General features: G+C 49.0%; 1 protein-coding gene across 4 annotated transcripts in view; it reads left to right on the top strand.

The window, feature by feature from the left end:
* LOC129695067 (uncharacterized) overlaps window positions 1-22,583 on the top strand; it is a 146,858-nt gene that overhangs the window by 88,734 nt on the left and 35,541 nt on the right. For 3 of the 4 annotated variants that reach the window (XM_055631821.1, XM_055631819.1, XM_055631818.1), the window contains 3 exons: window positions 1,515-1,752; window positions 10,665-10,744; window positions 13,748-13,932. In XM_055631821.1, coding sequence (XP_055487796.1) covers window positions 1,515-1,752; window positions 10,665-10,744; window positions 13,748-13,932 — 503 coding nt within the window. The remainder of the gene's footprint in view (window positions 1-1,514; window positions 1,753-10,664; window positions 10,745-13,747; window positions 13,933-22,583) is intronic. The other variant, XM_055631820.1, reaches the window with a different exon arrangement.

Raw genomic sequence — 22,583 nt, 5'->3', positions numbered from 1 at the left:
CTTATTTGGGGGGTGGGAATGTTGACGACCCCATCCGGACCACCCGTTGCCAAAGAAGCAGAGGTGTCCTGTATTGAGGCAACTATATGCTCCTCACTACACCATAATTATAAACTGGGATTGAATTTCATCGCAACCTTCTGTTACAATATTAAAAAAGCAATTGTACATTGTACTGTGTGCGAGTCAACAAGCTGTGTAGTGCATCTTGTGACTGGGATGGAATAGATGCTGGCATGGAATAGAGTTGGCCTGCATTCCAGGCAATGGATACTGTGTTTGAGTATTTACTCATCGCAGACTGGCACCTTAATGTTTGTAATGTTACTGCGATAATCAATGGGGGGAAAAGGAACTGAAGATGCAGGAATATTGGTTAGAGCACAAAGTGCTGGAGGAACTCAGGAGGTCAGGCAGCATCTGTGGAAGGGCATGGATAGGTGATGTTTAGTGTCGGGAAGACCCTTCGCTACATTGATGGTAGAGGGGGAGAATGCTGAATTATGAAGCAAAAGAAAATGATAATAGACATTAGGTGCAGGAGTAGGCCATTCGGCCCTTCGAGCCAGCACCACCATTCAATGTGATCATGGCTGATCATCCCCAATCAGTACCCTGTTCCTGCCTTCTCCCCATATCCCCTGACTGCTATTTTTAAGAGCCCTATCTAGCTCTCTCTTGAAAGCATCCAGAGAACCGGCCTCCACCGCCCTCTGAGGCAGAGAATTCCACAGACTCACCGCTCTCTGTGAGAAAAGGTGTTTCCTCGTCTCCGTTCTAAATGGCGTAAACCTTATTCTTAAAGGAATAATTATCAAATGAAGGTAGACACTAAGTGCAGGAGTAACTCAGCGGGACAGGCAGCATCTCTGGAGAGAAGGAATGGGTGACGTTTCGTGTCGAGACCCTTCTTCAGACTGAGAGTCAGGGGAGGAGGTGGGACAGAATGTAGTCGGAGACAGTAAGACTGGTGGGAGAACTGGGAAGGGGGAGGGTGATGGAGAGAGAGGGAAAACAAGGGCTACTTGTAGTTAGAGAAATCAATGTTCACACCGCTGTGGTGTAAGTTGCCCGAGCAAGGTGCTGTTCCTCCAATTTGTGCTGGGCCTCACTCTGATTATCAATTATCGATCGGCCCAAAACGTTGCCTATTTCCTTCGCTCCATAGGCGCTGCCTCACCCGCTGAGTTTCTCCAGCATTTTTGTCTATCATAGAAATAATGTGAATATGTGATCGATGGCTGGCGTAGACTGGGCGGGCCGAAGGGCCTGTTTCCATGCTGTCTCTCTAAAGGTACATGGATAGGACAGGTTGGGAGGGATGTGGACCAAGCGCAGGCAGGTGGGGCTAGTGTAGCTGGGACATGTTGGGCCATTGTGGGCAAGTATGGCCGAAGGGCCTGTTTCCACACTGTATCACTCTCTAACTCCAAGTAAACGAATGTATAGACAAATGAATACAACTTAATGACAATTAATGACAATTGAAGCAGCTCTCTTACAATTTCTTACAGTAAAGTCTTGAAGGATTTCGGAAGTCCAAGAGCAAACAACAGCGTCAATTTGAGTCGAGGAAACGTAAGTTCCAGGCTGCAAAGTGGTCGGGGAAAGCTTCCCAAGAGCACTCGCCAACCAAGCATCCAAGAATTATCAGTGGTCACAAGTTGTGGCCGAAGCAATGACCACTGCAGGACAACATTGCCAAAGCAGGAATATACTGAGATCAAACCGTGGCGGAAGGAGATAAGTGAGGTGAGCAAAGAGCAAATGCGATGAAAGTGAAAGAATACATTCAACACATTATCATCAATTCTACAGTAACATCTCCAAGCAGTGATATTTACCTGGTGGAACAGCATGAATAAGTTTATGCCTATCCAATTGTTCCCGATGTTGGGGAAGTCCAGAACAAGGGGTCACAGTTTAAGGATAAGGGGAAATCTTTTAGGACCGAGATGAGGAAAACTTTTTTCACACAGAGAGTGGTGAATCTCTGGAATTCTCTCCCGCAGAAGGTAGTTGAGCCACAGTTCATTGGCTATATTTGAGAGGGAGTTAGATGTGGCTCTTGTGGCTAAAGGGATCAGGGGGTATGGAGAGAAGGCAGGTACAGGATACTGAGTTGGATGATCAGCCATGATCATATTGAATGGCGGTGCAGGCTCAAAGGGCCGAATGGCCTAATTATGCTCCTATCCCATATGACGTTATGAGAATTCATCTCCAGATATTGCCTTGTGCTATTTCTGGAAGAACTGAGAATGTTAAATTAATATATGCTGTAGTGGCACAGTGGCGTATCAGTAGAGCTACTGCTTTACAGCGCCGGAGACCCGGGTTCGATCCTTACCTTGGGTACTGTCTATGTGGAGTTTCTTTGTTTGTATTGAGTCTGTATGGTCTTCCGTGACCACCTGAATTTTCTCTGGGTGCTCCAATTTCGTCCCACATCCCGGCAGCGTTTGGGCCGTCCGCGTCGAGGCGATCAGCTCCTGCATCGGGGGGATGTCAGCTCCCCCACGCCGGGCAATCGAACCTTCCATGACATCGGAGCTCCCAACATCCACGGCCTCTCCCGAGACTGCGAGCTCCCGATGCAAACACCGCAGACCGATGTAAGTCCACCCCCCCAGTGAGGCCCAAGGTCAGTCCAAGGAGGTCTCCAGCTCCATCGATGGTAGGCTGCACAGCGACCAGAGAATGCGACCCAAAAACCTTTAACACACACTAAAAATAAAAAAGATGAAAAACAGCCAGACTGTTGGCGGGCTGCCGATGGAATGGCACCACTGGTGGAGGCTTATGTGAGACAAGTTAAGCGCGCAAGTGAACATTGCAGCTGCAGAAATGAATGAACTGCAACAGGGCTCCTTGTACTCCTAGTTCTATAATTGTTTTGCATTGATTTTACTCTTCAGTGTAACATTGTTAGAAAGGGCTAAGACCAATAAATCGGTACAAACATTTTGCATTAGCGACATGATGTGAACTTTCAGATCGATTCATTACATAAAACCTAGTTTCTTTGTCCATTTCTGGTTATAAAAGCCAAGTAGTTGGTAATTAACTTTTACATCATTTTGTGGCTGGTGATAAAATCCTCTTTGTATTTCTCTCGTTCTTTTTATACACACAGCTTTCTGAAATCTGTTTGCTTTCATGGCCACAGCACGATAGATATTGAGAAGGGTCTTGAGCTGCAAACGTCACCCATTCCTTCTCTCCAGAGATGCTGCTTGTCTTGTTTAGTTTATTTTAGAGATACAGCGCGGTAACAGGCCCTTCGGCCCATCGAGCCTGCACCGACCAGCGATCCCCGCACATGAAGACTATCCTACACATTGGTGACACTTTACATTAGCACCAAGTCAATTAACCAGCGAACCTGTACATCTTGGGAGGAAACCGAAGATCTCGTAGAAAACCCACGCATGTCACGGGGAGAACGTGCAAACTCCCTACAGACAGCACCCGTAGTCGGATGGAACACGGGTCTCTGGCGCTGTGAGGCAGCAACTCTAACGCTGAGCCACCGTGATGCCCTATGTCCCGCTGAGTTACTCCTGCATTTTGTGTCTATAATAGATATTGCCAAAGTGCGTTCATATCAATATATTGATTTGATTCCCTATAACCTGATTTTAGAAAGCTATTTCCACAATAAGAATGAAATAAATAGAAAACGGAATATTAAAAGTGTCAAATTAAATGAGAATAGCTGATATTTATTTTTAATCGCATTTCCAGAGACCCGGGTGTGATCTTGATCTTGGATGCTGTCTGTGTGGAGTTTGCATGTTCCCCTAACGCCGCATGTGTTTCTACCGGGCGCTCCGGTTTCTTCCCACATTCCAAAAGCACCGGATACGTAGATTAATTGGCTTCTGCAAACTGCTTCTAGTGTGCAGGGAGTGAATGAGAAAGTGGGATAGCATAGAACTAGTGTGGATGGGTGATTAACGGTTGGCATGTACTTGGTGGGCCGAAGGGCCTGTTTCAGTGCGGTATCTTTCAATCAATCGGTGAATCTAAACTAACCAGACTTTGACATTGTAAGACACAGAGTGCTGGAGTAACTCAGCGGGTCAGCAGCAGCATCTATGGAGCTGTGGAAATACAATGTTTCGGGGAAACGGTCCAGAAGGGTTTCGGCACAAAGTGCCTATTTCCTGGAGTGCTGCTCATAAGGGTGGGTCAGCAGCATCTGTGGAGAACATGGATAGGTGACGTTTCACAGAGTGCTGGAGTAATAGGTCAGGCAGCATCTTGGAGAACGGGCCGTTTCACAACCCTTCTCAGGTTTCGGCCTGTGGAAACGTTGCCTATTTCCAGAGTGCTGGGTTCAGCGGGCCGGCAGCATCGAGAACATGGATAGGTGACGTTTCACAGAGTGCTGGAGTAACTCCGGGTCAGGCAGCATCTGTGGAGAACATGGGTGCTGACGTTTCACAGAGTGCTGGAGTAACTCAGCGGGTCAGGCAGCATCTGTGGAGAAAATGGATAGGTGACGTTTCGGACCCTTGCTCAGACTCCTGAAGAAGGATCCTGATGTGATACATCACCTATCCATATTCTCCAGAGATGCTGCCTGACCCACTGAGTTACTCCAGCCTCCTAATCCCATTTTCCTGCCTTCTCCCCATAACCCTTGACACCCATTCCAATCAAGAATTTGTAAGAAGGAACTGCAGATGCTGGTTTAAACTGAAGATAGACACAAAAAGCTGGAGTAACTCATTGGGACAGGCAGAATATCTCGAGAGAAGGAATGGGTGACGTTTAGGGTCGAGACCAAGGGTCTGAAGAAAGGTCTCGTCGGGAAACGTCACCCATTCCTTCTCTCCATAGATGCTGCCTGTTACTCCAGCATTTTGCGTCTATCTTCTAAACAAGAATTTGTCTATCTCTGCCTTAAAAATATCCACCAACTTGGCTTCCTCTGTTAACTACCCTCTGGCTAAAGAAGTTCCTCCTCACCTCCTTTCTAAAAGAGCGCCCTTTAACTCTGAAGCTTTGACAGACAATAGACAATAGGTGCAGGAGTAGGCCATTCGGCCCTTCGAGCCAGCACCGCCATTCACTGTGATCATGGCTGATCATCCACAATCAGTACCCTGTTCTGGCCTTCTCCCCATATCCCTTGACTCCACTATCTTTAAGAGCCCTATCTAGCTCTCTCTTGAAAGTATCCAGAGAATCGGCCTCTACTGCCTTCTGTGGCAGAGAATTCCAGAGATTCACAACATTTTTCCTCATCTCCATTCTAAATGGCCAACCTCTTATTCTTAAACTGTGGCCCCTGGTTCTGGACTCCCCCAACATCGGGAACATGTTTCCTGCCTCTAGAGTGTCCAAACCCTTAATAATCTTATATGTCTCAATAAGATCCCTTCTCATTCTACTAAACTCCAGTGTATACAAGCCCAGCCGCTCCATTCTCTCAGCATATGACAGTCCCGCCATCCCGGGAATTAACCTTGTAAACCTACGCTGCACTCCCTCAATCGCAAGAATGTCCTTCCTCAAATTTGGAGACGAAAACTGCACACAATACTCCAGCTGGGGTCTTTCCAGTGCGCTGTACAACTGCAGAAGGACATCTGCAAATTTGCTAATGTTACTTTTAATCCCTTCATCTAAATCGCAAATGTATATTGTAAATAACTGCGGTCCCAGCACTGAGCCTTGCGGTACCCCACTTGTCACTGCTGGTCCCAGCACTGAGCCTTGTGGTACCCCACTAGTCACTGCCTGCCATTCTGAAAGGGACCCGTTAATCCCTACTCTTTGTTTCCTGTCTGCTAACTAATTTTCTATCCATGTCAGCACGCTACCCCCAATACCATGTGCCCTAATTTTTCCCACTAATCTCCTATGTGGGACCTTATCAAATGCTTTCTGAAAGTCCAGGTACACTACATCCACTGGCTCTCCCTTGTCCATTTTCCTAGCTACATCCTCAAAAAATTCCAGAAGATTAGTCAAGCATGATTTCCCCTTCGTAAATCCATGCTGACTGGGACCGATCCTGTTACTGCTATCCAAATGTGCCGCTATTCCATCTTTTATAATTGACTCCAGCATCTTCCCCACCACCGATGTCAAGCTAACTGTTCTATAATTCCCCGTTTTCTAACCCATCAGCTAATAACATTAGCTACCCACCAATCCACTGGAACTGATCCTGAATCTATAGAACAATGGAAAATAATCACCAATACGTCCACGATTTCTAGAGCCACTTCCTTGAGTACCCTGGGATGCAGACCATCAGGCCCTGGGGATTTGTCAGCCTATAGTCCCATCAGTCTATCCAACACCATTTCCTGCCTAATGTGGATTTCCTTCAGTTCCTCCGTCACCCCAGATCCTCTGGCCACTAGTTCATCAGAAAGATTGTTTATGTCCTTAGTGAAGACGGATCCAAAGTACCTGTTCAACTCATCTGCCATTTCCTTGTTCCCCATAATAAATTCACCTGTTTCAGTCTTCAAGGAATCCACATTAACTATTGTTTTCCTCTTCACATACCTTAAAAATGTTTACTATCCTGCTTTATATTCTTGGCTAGCTTACCTTCGTACCTCATCTTTTCTCCCCGTATTGCCTTTTTAGTTATCTTCTGTTGCTCTTTAAACATTACCCAATCCTCTGGCTTCCCGCTCATCTTTGCTATGTTATACTACTATTTTATTTTTATACTGTCCCTGACTTCCCTTGTCAGCCACGGTCACCCCTTACTCCTCATGGAATCTTTCTTCCTCTTTGGAATGAACTGATCCTGCACCTTCTGTATTATTTCCAGAAATACCTGCCATTGTTGTTCCACTGTCATCCCTGCTAGGGTATCTTTCCAGTCAACTTTGGCCAGCTCCTCCCTCATGGCCCCATAGTCCCCTTTGTTCAACTTTAACACTAACACTTCCAATTTACCCTTCTCCCTCTCAAATTCTAGATTATGATAGGAAAGATAATTAACGCCACACAAGGTCTTGTTTAATATGGGTGTCAGGGTTATGTGGGTCCTCCCACACTCCAAAGACCAGGTTAGATGTTTAATTGGTTTTGAATAAATATAAATTGTGTGTAGGATAGTGTTAGTGTGTGGGGATTGCAGGTCGGTGGGCCGAAGGGCCTGTTTCCACGCTGTAGTTCTAAACCAGGAGTGGGCAACCTTGTTCTGTATAGGGGTCGGGACACATGTCTGTGAGCGGATAGCGGGCCACATCTATCACGTGTACACACGGATCCCGTCTCTATCCCGACCCGGATGGCAGGCATCAAATCACGTTCACATAGATCCCGCCCCTTCGAGGAAAATCCGCCTGCAGGCCGGATGATTTTGGGTTAGGGGCCGCAGTTGGCCCGGGGGCCACAGGTTGCCGACCCCTGCTCTAAACTAAACTAAATCTGCAGAATCAGTAGAAGAAAGAGGAAATAACAATAGATTACACAACGGGGTAATCATTTATCTAGGTTTAATTCTCTGGTAAAATTATAAGAATAATTCCATTTTGCCTGAATGACACTGGTGGGAAATTGAGCCGTGTTGCACTGACTATGACAGGTTGCGAATGACAAGCTATTAACCTAAGATTTCAGGAGGAATAAACACACAGATGCATTGGTGTTAGATAGCACACATTGGTCCTGTCACCTGGTTAAGAGTGAGGTTAACCACGTTGTGTTCAACGTCAAGGATTTAATGAACAGTCAGGTTTCAAGAGTGACCTTGGAGAGAGAAAGATAAATCCCATTTTATTCCACAAATGAGATGTCACTCTGTGAGCTGCAGATTTGTTTCCCTGAGTCTAATGTCTCTTGAGTGTTTGACAAGCGGGTTAGTGAAAGAGTCGAGTTGTACGTTGGTGCACGTTGGTAAAAAGAGAAGTCATCGTGGCATTAACCTCCATAATCTCCGGGACTGCACATGGACCTTGCAGAACTGGCATTGATAGGGTGGTGAAGATGGCTGTTGGTACAAGCCTTCATCAGTCAGGGGAATAAATACAGAAGATAGACACTAAATGCTGGGACAAAAAAATAACTCAGCGGGACAAGCATCTAAGGAAATGGTGTTGTGGGGGGGGGGGTGCTGTGGGGAGAGGGGGTGTGGGGGGGGGGGGTGGGAGGGGGGGTGTGTGGGGAGGGGGTGGTGTGGGAGGAGGGGGTGGTGTGATATAGGGTAGCGTTTTTGCAAAATTGAATTACAAAGCAGACCGGAAATTATACAATAGACAATAGACAATAGGTGCAGGACGAGGCCATTCGGCCCTTCAAGCCAGCACCACCATGCAATGTGATCATGGCTAATCATCCCCAATCAGTACCCCGTTCCTGCCTTCTCCCCATATCCCCTGACTCCACAGAAAATTCCACAGACTCACAACTTCCTCGTCTCCGTTCTAAATGGCTTACTCCTTATTCTTAAACTGTGGCCCCTGGTTCTGGACTCCCCCAACATCGGGAACATGTTTCCTGCCTCTAGCGTGTCCGAACCCTTAACAATCTTATACATTTCAATGAGATACCCTCTCATCCTTCTAAACTCCAGAGTGTACAAGCCCAGCTGCTCCATTCTCTCAGCATATGACAGTCCCGCCATCCTGGGAATTAACCTTGCAAACCTACGCTGGGCTCCCTTAATAGCAAGAATGTCCCTCCTCAAATTAGAGGACCAAAACTGCACACAATACTCCAGGTGTGGTCTCACTAGGGCCCTGTACAACTGCAGAAGGACCTCTTTGCTCCTATATTCGATTCCTCTTGTTATAAAGGCCAACATGCCATTCGCTTTCTTCACTGCCTGCTGTACCTGCATGCTTACTTTCATAGACTAATGAACAAGGACCCCCAGATCCCGTTGTACTTCCCCTTTCCCCAACTTGACGCCATTTAGATAGTAATCTGCCTTCCTGTTTTTGCCACCAAAGTGGATAACCTGACATTTATCCACATTAAACTTCATCTGCCATGCAACTGCCCACTCCCCCAACCTGTCCAAGTCACCCTGCATTCTCATAGCATCCTCCTCACAGTTCACACTGCCACCCAGCTTTGTGTCATCTACAAATTTGCTAATGTTACTTTGAATCCCTTCATCCAAATCATGGATGTATATTGTAAGTAGCTGCGGTCCCAGCACCGGGCCTTGCGATACCCCACTAGTCACTGCCTGCCATTCTGAAAGGGACCCGTTAATCCCTACTCTTTGTTTCCTGTCTGCCAACCAATTCTCTATCCATGTCAGCACTCTACCCCCAATATCATGTGCCCTCATTTTGCCCACTAATCTCCTGTGTGGGACATTATCAAATGGACTGTTCCCTGAAATCTTTCCGAGCCGGTGTAAGAGCAAGTCCTTATTCTGAACGACTGTATGTTGACGTGACGTTGATGTATCAACACCGGTCCCCTAATGTTAACAGCAGTGTACAGGAACAGAATAGCCATGGGCGGCAATGTGGCGCAGCGGTAGAGCTACTGCCTCACAGCGCCAGAGACCCGGGTTCAACCCTGACTACGGGTGCTGTCTGTACGGAGTTTGTACGTTCTCCCCACGACATGCGTGGGTTTTCTCCGGATGCTCCAGTTTCCTACCTCACCTGAAAGCCATACAGGTTTGTAGGTTAATTGGCTCCTGTAAATTGTAAATTGTCCCCGGTGTGTGCAGGGTAGTGTTAGTATGCGAGACTCGATGGGCTGAAGGGCCTGTTTCCACGCTGTATCTCTAAACTAAATTAAACTACACTAACGTAGTGAAAAATGCTGGAGAAACTCAGCAGGTGAGGCAGCATCTATGGAGCGAAGGAATGGGTGAGGTTTCGGGTCGAAGAAGGGTCTGAAGAAGTCTGAAGTCTGAAGAAGGGTCTCGACCCGTAACATCACCTATTCCTTTGCTCCAAAGATGCTGCCTCACCCGCTGCACTTTTGTCCACCTTCGAGTTTTCCAGCATCTGCAGTTCTTCCTTAAACTAAACTGAAGTATCTTTACATGCTGCCGGCTATTACAAAAGCAAACCCCTCTCTCCCCAAGCACCAGCAAGAATTAACACTGATTTTCACTTCGGTACAGTATACTGCTGGAGAGCTGTGGCCTCCAGCTGCACAGAGGGTTCAACGGTATGATTGCTTTTTGATTTTCCTTTTCATAGCAGACAATAGACAATAGACAATAGGTGCAGGAGTAGGCCATTTGGCCCTTCGAGCCATTCAATGTGATCATGGCTGATCATCCCCAATCAGCACCCCGTTCCTGCCTTCTCCCCATATCCCCTGACTCCACTATTTTTAAGAGCCCTATCTAGCTCTCTCTTGAAAGTATCCAGAGAACCCGCCTCCAACGCCCTCTGAGGCAGAGAATTCCACAGACTCACCACTCTCTGTGAGAAAAAGTGTTTCCTTGTCTCCGTTCTAATTTGGCTTACTCCTTATTCTTAAACTGTGGCCCCTGGTTCTGGACTCCCCCAACATAGGGAACATGTTTCCTACCTCTAGCGTGTCCAAACCCTTAACAATCTTATATGTTTCAATGACAAGCCCTCTCAACCTTCTAAACTCCAGCGTGTACAAGCCCTGCTGCTCCATTCTCTCAGCATATGATGGTCCCGCCATCCCGGTCCTGTCTCCTTGTAAACCTTGTAACAGCCCTATTTGTATTACAGAGTGTGAAGCTGTGTCAGTCTGTGAGAAGGAATCCCACCTGGCCACGGAGAAGCAATAAGGCCCAGCATCTGGCTTTGAAGTAAGGATGTCATTTTCTTTTAAACCATTTTATGATCCATAAGTGATAGGAGCGGTATTAGGCCATTCGGCCCATCGAGTCTACTCCGCCATTCAATCATGCCTGATCTATCTCTCCCTCCTAACCCCATTCTCCTGCCTTCTCCCCATAACCCCCGACAGAATAGATTACAAAGATTCAGGGCGGCACGGTGGCGCATTGGTTCAGCTGCTGTCTTAACAGCGCTTGCGGCGCCAGAGACCCGGGTTCGATCCCGACTACGGGCGCTGTCTGTGCGGAGTGTGCACGTTCTCCCCGTGACCTGCGTGGGTTTTCTCCGAGATCTTCGGTTTCCTCCCACACTCCAAAGACGTGCAGGTTTGTAGGTTAATTGGTTAGGTATAGTCCCTAGTGTGTATAGGATAGTGTTAATGTGCGGAGATCGCTGGTCGGCACGGACTCGGTGGGCCGAAGGGCCTGTTTCCGCACTGCATCTCCAAACAAAATAACTGAGGGACTTTGATGAGATTACACTGAGGGCTAGCATCGACTTGATGGACCAAATTGCTGCCTATTATGCAGCAAAGTAATAAGAATAACTGTTAATGAGCTTATTGTGGACAATTGGGCTCTAATCAACGTCAAGCTAAACATTCTAGTCTGGCTGCAAAGTCCTTTGGAAAGACCAGAGAATTTTCCTTTGGAAATACAGAAATCCCAAAACTGTCAAGTATATTGTACTGGTTTTCTGGAATTGCAGACCCAAAACATAACACAACATCTGTTGATTTTATCACAGTGTTCGGGCTGAATTCATCTTTCTGAGCTTTGTTCTCATTTGAGTTTCAATGTTCCCCTCACATTTGGAAGTTGTTCAGAAATTCAGAAGTTCTCGAGGCAGAATTAGGCCATTCGGCCCATCAAGTCTACTCCGCCATTCAATCGTAGCTGATCTATCTCTCCCTCTCAACCCAATTTTCCTGCCATCCCCCCCATTAACCCCTGACACCCGTACTAATCAATGAACTGTCATTCTCCACCTTAGCAATAGCCATTGAAACATATAAGATTGTTAAGGGTTTGGACACGCTAGAGGCAGGAAACATGTTCCCGATGTTGGGGGAGTCCAGAACCAGGGGACACAGTTTAAGAATAAGGAGTAAGCCATTTAGAACGGAGACAAGGAAACACTTTTTCTCACAGAGAATGGTGAGTCTGTGGAATTCTCTGCCTCAGAGGGTGGTGGAGGCCGGTTCTCTGGATGCTTTCAAGAGAGAGCTAGATAGGGCTCTTAAAAATAACGGAGTCAGGGGATATGGGTAGAAGGCAGGAACGGGGTACTGATTGGGGATGATCAGCCATGATCACATTGAATGGTGGTGCTGGCTCGGTGCTGACTCCTGCACCTATTTACTATGTTTCTATGTCTATTGTCTATTGTCATTGACTTGGGCTCCACAGCCTTCTGTACCAATGAAGTCCACTGTGACAATGTTAGGCCACAGTTGTTTCAGACTCTGGTTGTCTGACTGACCTCCTGATTACATTTTATCTTTGTATGCCTCATTGTCAGCTTCCCCCAGCTGGCAACGATTCATTCCACATAGTCCTTGAACATCGTCCTCTTTAATAGCTCTTTGTCACTCCTCACCCTTCCATATCTCTGTGTCTCCCTCTCCCCTCACTCTCAATCTGTAGAAGGGTCTCGACCCAAAATGTCACCCATTGTCACAGTGTGCCCTCTCCTCATTCTCATCCACTTCACCTCCTGGTACTTTTCCACCGGTCCCTCCTTCTCCTCACCTGCCTGCCTGCCACTCCCCTCTCATCAGCCCAACTCTCCTCACCTGTTGCACTCAGTTGCCTCTGATCACCAATTAACCCGGTATATAGACTCTCCTCACCATTCACACAGTGCCAGATTGTTCTCAGCGTTCATGCAAGACTCTCCAGCGATTTCCTGACTGACTACACGGATTCGAACCTGCCTGCCCCTGACCATTCCGTCCGTCCCGTCGTCTTCCCGGATATCACCTCAGCCTTCTGTCCCCGACCACGGCCTTCGTCCCGTACCTCCTGGTTTCTGTCTGCCTCTCTCCTGGGCTGTTTGGTATATCCCTGCAACAGCTCCTCGACTTCCTGCCCGGCTTCGACTCTCCTCTCGTCTGTCCCTCGCTGGTTTGTTTGCCTCGTGTGTTGGATCTCCTGGTTACCGGACCTTCCGCTACCCCGACTACGTCTCCTGCCTGCCCCTCTTCGGAACCCTCGCTCAATCCTGAGCCTCTGTGTGAGTACGGTGTACCCATTCCTGTGTTACTACTCTGTGCTGCTATTGGGTCCAAGCTATACCCGTTACACCCATTCCTTCTATCCCGAGATGCTGGATGTGGAGAGGATGTTTCCACTAGTGGGAAAGTCTAGGGTGTGGCCCAACTGCGCTGGGCCACTCACTGGCAATGGAGGAGTCCCCGAACAGAAAGGTCGGATTAGGAATAGGAGGGGAAGTTGAGTCGAGACCCGAAACGTTGCCTATTTCCTTCGCTCCATAGATGCTGCTGCACCCGCTGAGTTTCTCCAGCATTTTTGTCTACCTTCGATTTTCCAACATCTGCAGTTCCTTCTTAAACTATCTCCACCCTCACTTTTCGCATAGGTTTTTTTTAGTTTAGAGATACAGCGCGGAAAGAGGCCTTTCGGCCCACTGAGTCCGTGCCGACCAGCACATTAACACACTAGGCACAATTTACATTTATACCAAACCAATTAACCTGCAAACTTGCACGTCTTTGGTGTGTGGGGAGGAAATCGAAGATCTCAGAGAAAACCTACGCAGGTCACGGGGAGAACGTGCAAACTCCGTACAGACAGCACCCGTAGTCGGGATCGAACCCGGGTCTCTGGCGCTGCATTCGCTGTAAGGCAGCAACTCTACCGCTGAGCCACTTGGTTGCACCAAGCTGCACCAACCTACTCTGTAGATGCTTGTGTAACCACTCGCCTAACAATAACACCATTGCAAATCAGCAGGTGCCTTCAGAGCTCTCAGTTATTCACGAGGACAGACCAGGCCAACAGAACGGCAAGGATATGCTCACAGAACCCTATCGAGGACAAGTTGCTGTTGCCATCGTCGTTTATCAGCGGCAGTCCATTTCTTCTTCCACGGGTGTCGTCGTCTCTGGGAAAGGTCCACCTGGCCGGCCAATGGGGTAAGTTTTACGCATGTATGTTTTAGGGCAGATATCGTCAAGTTGGAAAAGGCACAGAGATTTACGAGGACCTCAGCGGGTGAGGCAGCATCTATGGTGCAAAGTAAATAGGCAGCGTTCAATACACTCAGGCCACACACAAGTACAATGGGTGGAATGAGGAGAAAAGTACCAAGAGTCACACCCCAGCGGTATGAACATTGACTTCTCCAATTTCAGGTAGTCCCTGCTTTCTCCCTTCTTCCCCTCCCCTTCCCAGCTCTCCCACAGCCCACTGTCTCCGCCTCTTCCTTTCTTCTTCCCCCCCCGACATCAGTCTGAAGAAGGGTCTCAACCCGAAACGTTGCCTATTCCTTCGCTCCACAGATGCTGCCTCACCCGCTGAGTTTCTCCAGCATTTTTGCAAACCTTCCATTTTCCAGCGTCTGCAGTTCCTTCTTAGAGATTTACAAGGATGTTGCCAGGACTAAAGGGTCTGAGCTACAGGAAGAGGTTGAGTAGGCTGCGACTCTATTCCTGTGATCATACAGAGGTGTATATAATCATGAGAGGAATAGATCGGGTAGAAGCACAGAGACTCCTGCTCAGAGTAGAGGAATCGAGGACCAGAGGGCATAGGTTCAAGGTGAAGGGGAAAAGATTTAATAGGAATCTGAGGGGTAACATTTTTACACAAAGGGTGGTGGGTGCATGGAACAAGCTGCCAGTGGAGGTAGTTGAGGCTGGGACTATCCCAATGTTGAAGAAACATAGACAGGTTCATGGATAGGACAGGTTTGGAGGGATATGGACCAACTGCGGGTAGGTGGGGCTAGTGTAGCTGGGACATGTTGGCCGGTGTGGGCGAGTTGGGCCGAAGGGCCTGTTTCCATGCTCTCTAACTCTATGAGTATGCTGTAATCTTCAAGTTCAAACTGGTTACCTCCAGGATCATGAGTTGAGGACAACTATTCAATCTCATAGATCTTTAAGCTTCATACTAACACGGTCACTTTGCAATTAGTACAGCACAATCCTGTCTGTGCCAAACGCAATGCCAAGCTGAATGCAAGAGTCAAGAGTGTTTTATTGTTGTATGTCCCAGATGGGACAATGAAATTCTTACTTGCAGCAGCACAACACAATATGTGAATATGTAGACATAGTACATAACGGGGGAAGAGAAAAAAAATAAAAAGTTCAATAAATAACAAATAAAGCACAATAATAATATACTTTTGCAGTTCAGAGCTCAGAGCTTATTCGTTGTGATGGCTGCAGAGAAGAAGCTGTTCCTGAACCTGGACGTTACAGTTTTCAGGCTCCTGTACCTTCTTCCCGATGGCAGTGGTGAGATGAGTGTGTGGCCAGGGTGGTGTTGTTGAGGCAGTGACTACGATAGATCCCTTCAATGGTGGGGAGGTCAAAGCCGGTGATGGACTGGGCAGTGGTCACTACTTTATGTTGTCTTTTTCACTCCTGGACGTTCAAGTTGCCGAACCAGGTCACGATGCAACCAGTCATAATGCTCTCTACCGTGCACCTGTAGAAGTTTAGGAGAATGTCCGTAACTCATCTCCTCCGCCTGCATATGGTCCACATCCCCTCCATGCCCCGCGTACCCATACCTTTGTAAAAGCCGAAGATGGACACAAAAAGCTGGAGTAACTCAGCGGGACAGGCAGCATCTCTGAAGGGAAGGAATGGGTGACGTTTCGGGTCGAGACCCTTCTTCAGACTGGTTAGGGGGCAAGAGAAACAAGAGATATAGATGGTGATGTGGGGAGATAAAGAACAATGTATAAAAGATGCAAAAACGTAACGATAATAAAGGTAACAGGCCATTGTTAGATGTTTGTAGGGTGAAAATGAGAAGCTGGTGTGACAACACCTCTAAAGCCCCCTGTCCTACTTAGGAGATCTAAACAGGGACAAGGGCTTAAGACACCACTATCGCACCTGCATCCTGTGATTAAGGAGGGAATTTATGCTTGGAGTCATAGAATGTGGGCACGATACTAAACAAATACCTTTCGTAGGTATTCACCAAGGATAAGGGCATGGAGGAGAGTGGAATCAGTGGGGTATGCTCAAGCCAGTTAACCTACACACCTGCACGTCTTTGGAGTGTGGGAGGAAACCGGAGCACCTGGGGAAAACCCACGCAGGTCACGGGGAGAACGTACAGACTCCATACAGACAGTGCCCGTAGTCGGGATCGAAAGCGGGTCGCCGGCGCTGTGAGGAAGTAGCGCTACCGCTGCGCCACCGTGCCGCCCTGTCAATAGACAACAGACAATTGGTGCAGGAGGAGGCCATTCGGCCCTTCGAGCCAGCACCGCCATTCAATGTGATCATGGCTGATCATCCCCAATCAGTACCCCGTTCCAGCCTTCTCCCCATATCCCCTGACTCCGCTATCTTTAAGGGCCCTATTTAGTTCTCTCTTGAAAGTATCCAGAGAAGCGGCCTCACCGCCCTCTGAGGCAGAGAATTCCACAGACTCTGTCACACTGCATAACTCTGTGGAGCGTCCTGCGATTTCAACGCAACCTTTCTCATTTAAACAGCGGGCCAAGCATTTGCCGTTTGGGAAACCTCTCTGCTTCAGTCGAATGTGTCGGCATTGTCACACTCTGTCTCGTGCAGGGACCCTACTCTGTGCCCGACATACTTCCCGCACACAATAAACAAGATCGAGGGGTTTCTGATGGTGTTGACTGATGGAGCCAGGAATCGGGGCCAGGATACCATGACAACTTCACAGTGTGGTGTGACATCGCTCGCATCTGACTGAGCAAAGCCGACAAGGACTTTGATTAAACCTGAAAGGCAATCCCTTCCCTTCATGAAGTGTCAACATAGATTAATGTAACAGTTGATAACTACAGCCTGCATTTATATTGTTGTCTTGTCAATGAGGAAAAGATCTCCACAATGAAGAGGCTTCAGACTGATCTTCTGTTTAAACAAGTCACTGATTAAATCTGGGCAGTGGGCAGGTGCTATAGACCTGTGGGCAGGTGCTATAGACCAGTGGGCAGGTGCTATAGACCTGTGGGCAGTGGGCAGGGTTAGAGGCATGTGGGCAGTGGGCAGGTGCTATAGACCAGTGGGCAGGTGCTATAGACCAGTGGGCAGTGGGCAGGTGTTATAGACCTGTGGGCAGTGGGCAGGTGCTATAGACCTGTGGGCAGTGGGCAGGTGCTATAGACCAGTGGGCAGTGGGCAGGTGCTATAGACCAGTGGGCAGGTGCTATAGACCAGTGGGCAGTGGGCAGGTGCTATAGACCAGTGGGCAGTGGGCAGGTGCTATAGACCTGTGGCCAGTGGGCAGGTGCTATAGACCAGTGGGCAGTGGGCAGGTGCTATAGACCTGTGGGCAGGTGTTATAGACCTGTGGGCAGGTGCTATAGACCAGTGGGCAGTGGGCAGGTGTTATAGACCAGCAGTGGGCAGTGGGCAGGTGCTATAGACCAGTGGGCAGGTGCTATAGACCAGTGGGCAGTGGGCAGGTGCTATAGACCTGTGGGCAGGTGTTATAGACCTGTGGGCAGGTGCTATAGACCAGTGGGCAGTGGGCAGGTGTTATAGACCTGTGGGCAGGTGTTATAGACCAGTGGGCAGTGGGCAGGTGTTATAGACCTGTGGGCAGGTGTTATAGACCAGTGGGCAGTGGGCAGGTGTTATAGACCTGTGGGCAGTGGGCAGGTGTTATAGACCTGTGGGCAGTGGGCAGGTGCTATAGACCTGTGGGCAGTGGGCAGGTTATAGACCAGTGGGCAGTGGGCAGGTGTTATAGACCTGTGGGCAGGTGGTTATAGACCTGTGGGCAGTGGGCAGGTGTTATAGACCTGTGGGCAGTGGGCAGGTGCTATAGACCTGTGGGCAGGTGCTATAGACCAGTGGGCAGGTGCTATAGACCAGTGGGCAGGTGCTATAGACCAGTGGGCAGGTGCCATAGACCTGTGGGCAGTGGGCAGGTGTTATAGACCTGTGGGCAGTGGGCAGGTCTATAGACCCTGTGGGCAGTGGGCAGGTGTTATAGACCTGTGGGCAGTGGGCAGGTGGATAGACTTTTGGGCAGTGGGCAGGGGGCAGGTCTATAGACCTGTGGGCAGTGGGCAGTGGGCAGGTCTATAGACCTGTGGGCAGGGGGCAGGTGCTATAGACCTGTGGGCAGTGGGCAGGTCTATAGACCTGTGGGCAGTGGGCAGGTGCTATAGACCTGTGGGCAGTGGGCAGGTGTTATAGACCTGTGGGCAGTGGGCAGGTGTTATAGACCTGTGGGCAGTGGGCAGGTGCTATAGACCTGTGGGCAGGTGTTATAGACCTGTGGGCAGTGGGCAGGTCTATAGACCTGTGGGCAGTGGGGCTATAGGTCTATAGACCAGTGGGCAGGTGTTATAGACCTGTGGGCAGTGGGCAGGTGTTATAGACCTGTGGGCAGTGGGCAGGTGCTATAGACCTGTGGGCAGGTGCTATAGACCTGTGGGCAGTGGGCAGGTGTTATAGACCTGTGGGCAGTGGGCAGGTGTTATAGACCTGTGGGCAGTGGGCAGGTGTTATAGACCTGTGGGCAGTGGGCAGGTGCTATAGACCAGTGGGCAGTGGGCAGGTGCTATAGACCTGTGGGCAGTGGGCAGGTGTTATAGACCAGGTGCTATAGACCTGCTATAGACCTGTGGGCAGTGGGCAGGTGCTATAGACCTGTGGGCAGTGGGCAGGTGCTATAGACCAGTGGGCAGTGGGCAGGTCTATAGACCAGTGGGCAGTGGGCAGGTGTTATAGACCAGTGGGCAGTGGGCAGGTGTTATAGACCAGTGGGCAGTGGGCAGGTGTTATAGACCAGTGGGCAGTGGGCAGGTGCTATAGACCAGTGGGCAGTGGGCAGGTGCTATAGACCTGTGGGCAGTGGGCAGGTCTATAGACCTGTGGGCAGTGGGCAGGTGCTATAGACCAGTGGGCAGTGGGCAGGTCTATAGACCTGTGGGCAGTGGGCAGGTGTTATAGACCAGTGGGCAGTGGGCAGGTGCTATAGACCAGTGGGCAGTGGGCAGGTGTTATAGACCTGTGGGCAGGTGCTATAGACCTGTGGGCAGTGGGCAGGTGTTATAGACCTGTGGGCACTGGGCAGGTGCTATAGACCTGCACGGGAAGGTAGACACTCCCGTCTCCACGAGTCTCGATCAGATGGGGCTCGTCAGCCTGGGAAGGCAGTCCATCTAGGAGAGGGAAAGCTCTGATTTAAAACTTCCACTGCCTTGTGACCATATCCAGTCATGGAAAAGGCTCCAGGAGTAAACCTCACGAAATCCAGAGTCGGGGCCCCTAAGGCAGTTTGTCGTTGTGTACAACCTCGTTCTGGCAGCTCCTGCGATGGCGCTGGTGCCAAACTGTAACGGCCCTGCTGTTCCTTTGGATCGATCAGGGACTTGGAGAGGGGGGGCGTGCTGCATGGGCAACAGCCTGTCCTCCATATGACATCGATCGCCCAGGCTTGCATCCGACCTGGATGCATCATCCATGGCCAGTCATGACCGAGAGGGGCCTACTACTACTACTGATTAAGAAAAGATGAACAGATTAATGGAATTCCGATATCCAGAAACAATCTATGTTGATCAAAGATGACGAGTAGATTAACAGCTGCGCAGATTTGTACCACAATTATCCTACCCATTCTTCTGGAGAGGAGGCAGGGCCTCTGACGAACATTAAAAAAGACACAAAGTGCTGGAGCAACTCAGCGGGGCAGGCACATCTCCTGAGAACATGGAAAGGTGATGTTTCCGGCCGGGAGCTTTCAGATTGATTGTGGTTGGACTATGAATCGGATGTACAATGGGACTTGGGAGTGCTGCTGAAGAATTGCCAAAAGGTTAATTTGCAAGTTGAATCAGCAGCAAGGAAGGCAAATGCAATGCTAGCATGTATTATAAGAGGCAAGAATGCAAAAACCGGGATGTAATGCTGAGGCTCTATAAGGCGCTGGTCAGGCCGCATGTGGAATATTGTCAGCAATTTTGGGCCCCATATCTGAGGAAGGATGGATGTGCCGGTTCTGGAGAGGGTCCAGAGGAGGTTTACGAGAATGATCCCAGGAATGAGTGGGTTAATCTATGTTGAGCATTCATCGGCACTGGGCCTGTACTCGCTGGAGTTTAGAAGGATGAGAGGGAACCTCGTTAATTCGTACAGAATAGTGAAATACCTGAATAAAGTGGATGTGGAGAGGATGTTTCCACTAGTGGGAGAGTCTAGGACCAGAGGGCACAGCCTCAGAATTAAAGGACGTTCCTTTAGGAAGGAGATGAGGAGGAATTTCTTTAGTCATAGGGTGGTGAATCTGTGGAATTCTTTGCCACAGACGGCTGTGGAGGCCACAAGTCAATGGATATTTGTGAGGCAGAGATAGATAGATTCGTAATTACTACAGGGGTCAGAGATTATGGGGAGAAGGCAGGAGAATGGGGTTAGGAGGGAGAGATAGATCAGCCATGATTAGAGTAAGGCAGAGTAGACATGATGGGCCGAATGGCCTAATTATATTATCCCTTATGATGCTTGCATACTGAGTGCCACCTCTTTTTAAATGTGAGATAATACATACTAAGCAAAGTGTATTTTAAACATGCCCAGAAAGGTGCCAGTGTACATCTGTACTAAACATATGTGGCTTGTGGCCTCAAAACAGAATAACAAGTTTGAAGAAGAGTCTTGACCCGAAACGTCACCCATTCCTTCTCTCCAGAGATTCTGTCTGTCCCTTTGAGTTTCTCCAGCATCAATCTTCAATGATTTGGACTGTAGATTTTAGAGATACTGGATAGAAACAGGTCCTTCTGGCCCACCGAGCCCGCGGCAACTTGCAATCACCCCAAACACTAGCACTATGCTAAAAACTAGGAGCAATTTAGAGTTTTTCACCTGAAACCGATTAACCTACAAACCTGTTCCTAGTCTAGGACCAGAGGTCATAGTCACAGAATGAAAGGATGTTCTTTTAGGAAGGAGATGAGGAGGAATTTCTTTAGTCAGAAGGTGGTGAATCTGTGGAATTCTTTGCCACAGAAGGCTGCGGAGGCTGTCAGTGGATGTTTGTAAGGCAGAGATAGATTGTTGATTAGTACGGGTGTTAGGAGTTATGGAGAGCAGGCAGGAGAATGGGATTAGAAGGGAAAGATAGATCAGCCATGATTGAATGGCGGGGTAGACTTGATGGGCCAAATGGCCCAATTCTGCTCCTATCACTCATGACATTAAAACGCCGTCTGTCTATTTCCTCCTCGGATATTGCCTGAGCCGCTGAGCTCCTCCAACACTGCTGATGTTTGACTTTATAAATCCAAGGAAGGCTACTGGTCCTGACGGCGTCTCTGGACGCGTGTTGAAGGACTGCGCAGACCAGCTGGCTAGAGTCTTTACAAGGATTTTTAACCAGTCTCTGGCCCAGTCCACTGTCCCACCCTGTCTGAAGTCCTCCACCATAGTCCCCTTGCCCAAAAAAACCAACATCTCCAGCCTCAACGACTACCGGCCAGTCGCACTCACACCAGTGGTGATGAAGTGTTTTGAAAAATTGGTCCGGGGTCATATCACATCACTTCTGCCCCGAAGCTTTGACCCCCACCAGTTTGCGTACAGAGCAAATAGATCTACAGAGGACGCTGTAGCCACAGCTCTCCATGCTGCACTGTCTCACCTGGAGCAGCGGGGGAGCTACGTGCGGATGCTCTTTGTGGACTACAGCTCTGCTTTTAATACCATCCTTCCCCACAAACTGGTGGACAAACTGGGGGACTTGGGACTTCCACACTCCACCTGTACGTGGATAAATAGCTTCCTGTCGGGTCGCAGCCAGAGAGTCAGAGTGGGCCATCATACATCCACGGCCCTCAGCCTCAGTACCGGCTCTCCACAGGGCTGCGTACTGAGCCCCCTGCTCTACACCATCTACACACATGACTGCACCCCCGCCCACCACAGCAACACCATTGTCAAATTTGCGGATGACCCTACGGTGGTGGGACTCATCTCCGGGGGGGACGAGTACGCCTACCGGGATGAGGTGGAGCAGCTGACAGTGTGGTGTGAAGAAAATAACCTGCTCCTCAACACCTCAAAGACGAAGGAAGTAATAATAGACTTCAGGAAGAACAAAACGGACATGGTACCATTGACTATCAGAGGGGACTGTGTGGAGAGGGTGGCGGATTTCCGCTTCCTGGGAATCCACATTGAGGAGGACCTGACGTGGAGCGTGAACACCACTGCGCTGCTGAAAAGGTCCAGCAGAGACTGCACTTCCTGAGGGTGCTCAGGAAGAATAACATCACTCAGAGGCTGCTGCTGTCCTTTTATCGGTGCTCCATTGAGAGCATACTAACATACTGTGTATGCGTGTGGTACACCAGCTGCACAGCGGCTCAGAGGAAAGCGCTCCAGAGGGCCATTGACAACGCCCAGAGGATTGTCGGCTGCCCTCTCCTTACCTTGGAGGACTTACACAGTTCCCGCTGCACCAAAAAATCCCAGAATATCATAAAGGACATTTCCCACCCCGGACACTCCCTGTTTGAACTGTTGCCGTCAGGCAGACGGTACAGATCTACAAGGACAAGGACAAATAGACTAAAAAACAGTTTTTACCCCACTGCTATAAAAGCACT

The sequence above is a fragment of the Leucoraja erinacea genome, unplaced genomic scaffold (genome assembly GCF_028641065.1).
Source record: "Leucoraja erinacea ecotype New England unplaced genomic scaffold, Leri_hhj_1 Leri_92S, whole genome shotgun sequence".
NCBI classification, from domain to species: domain Eukaryota; kingdom Metazoa; phylum Chordata; class Chondrichthyes; order Rajiformes; family Rajidae; genus Leucoraja; species Leucoraja erinaceus.
This window is presented reverse-complemented; position numbering and strand designations above follow the sequence as displayed.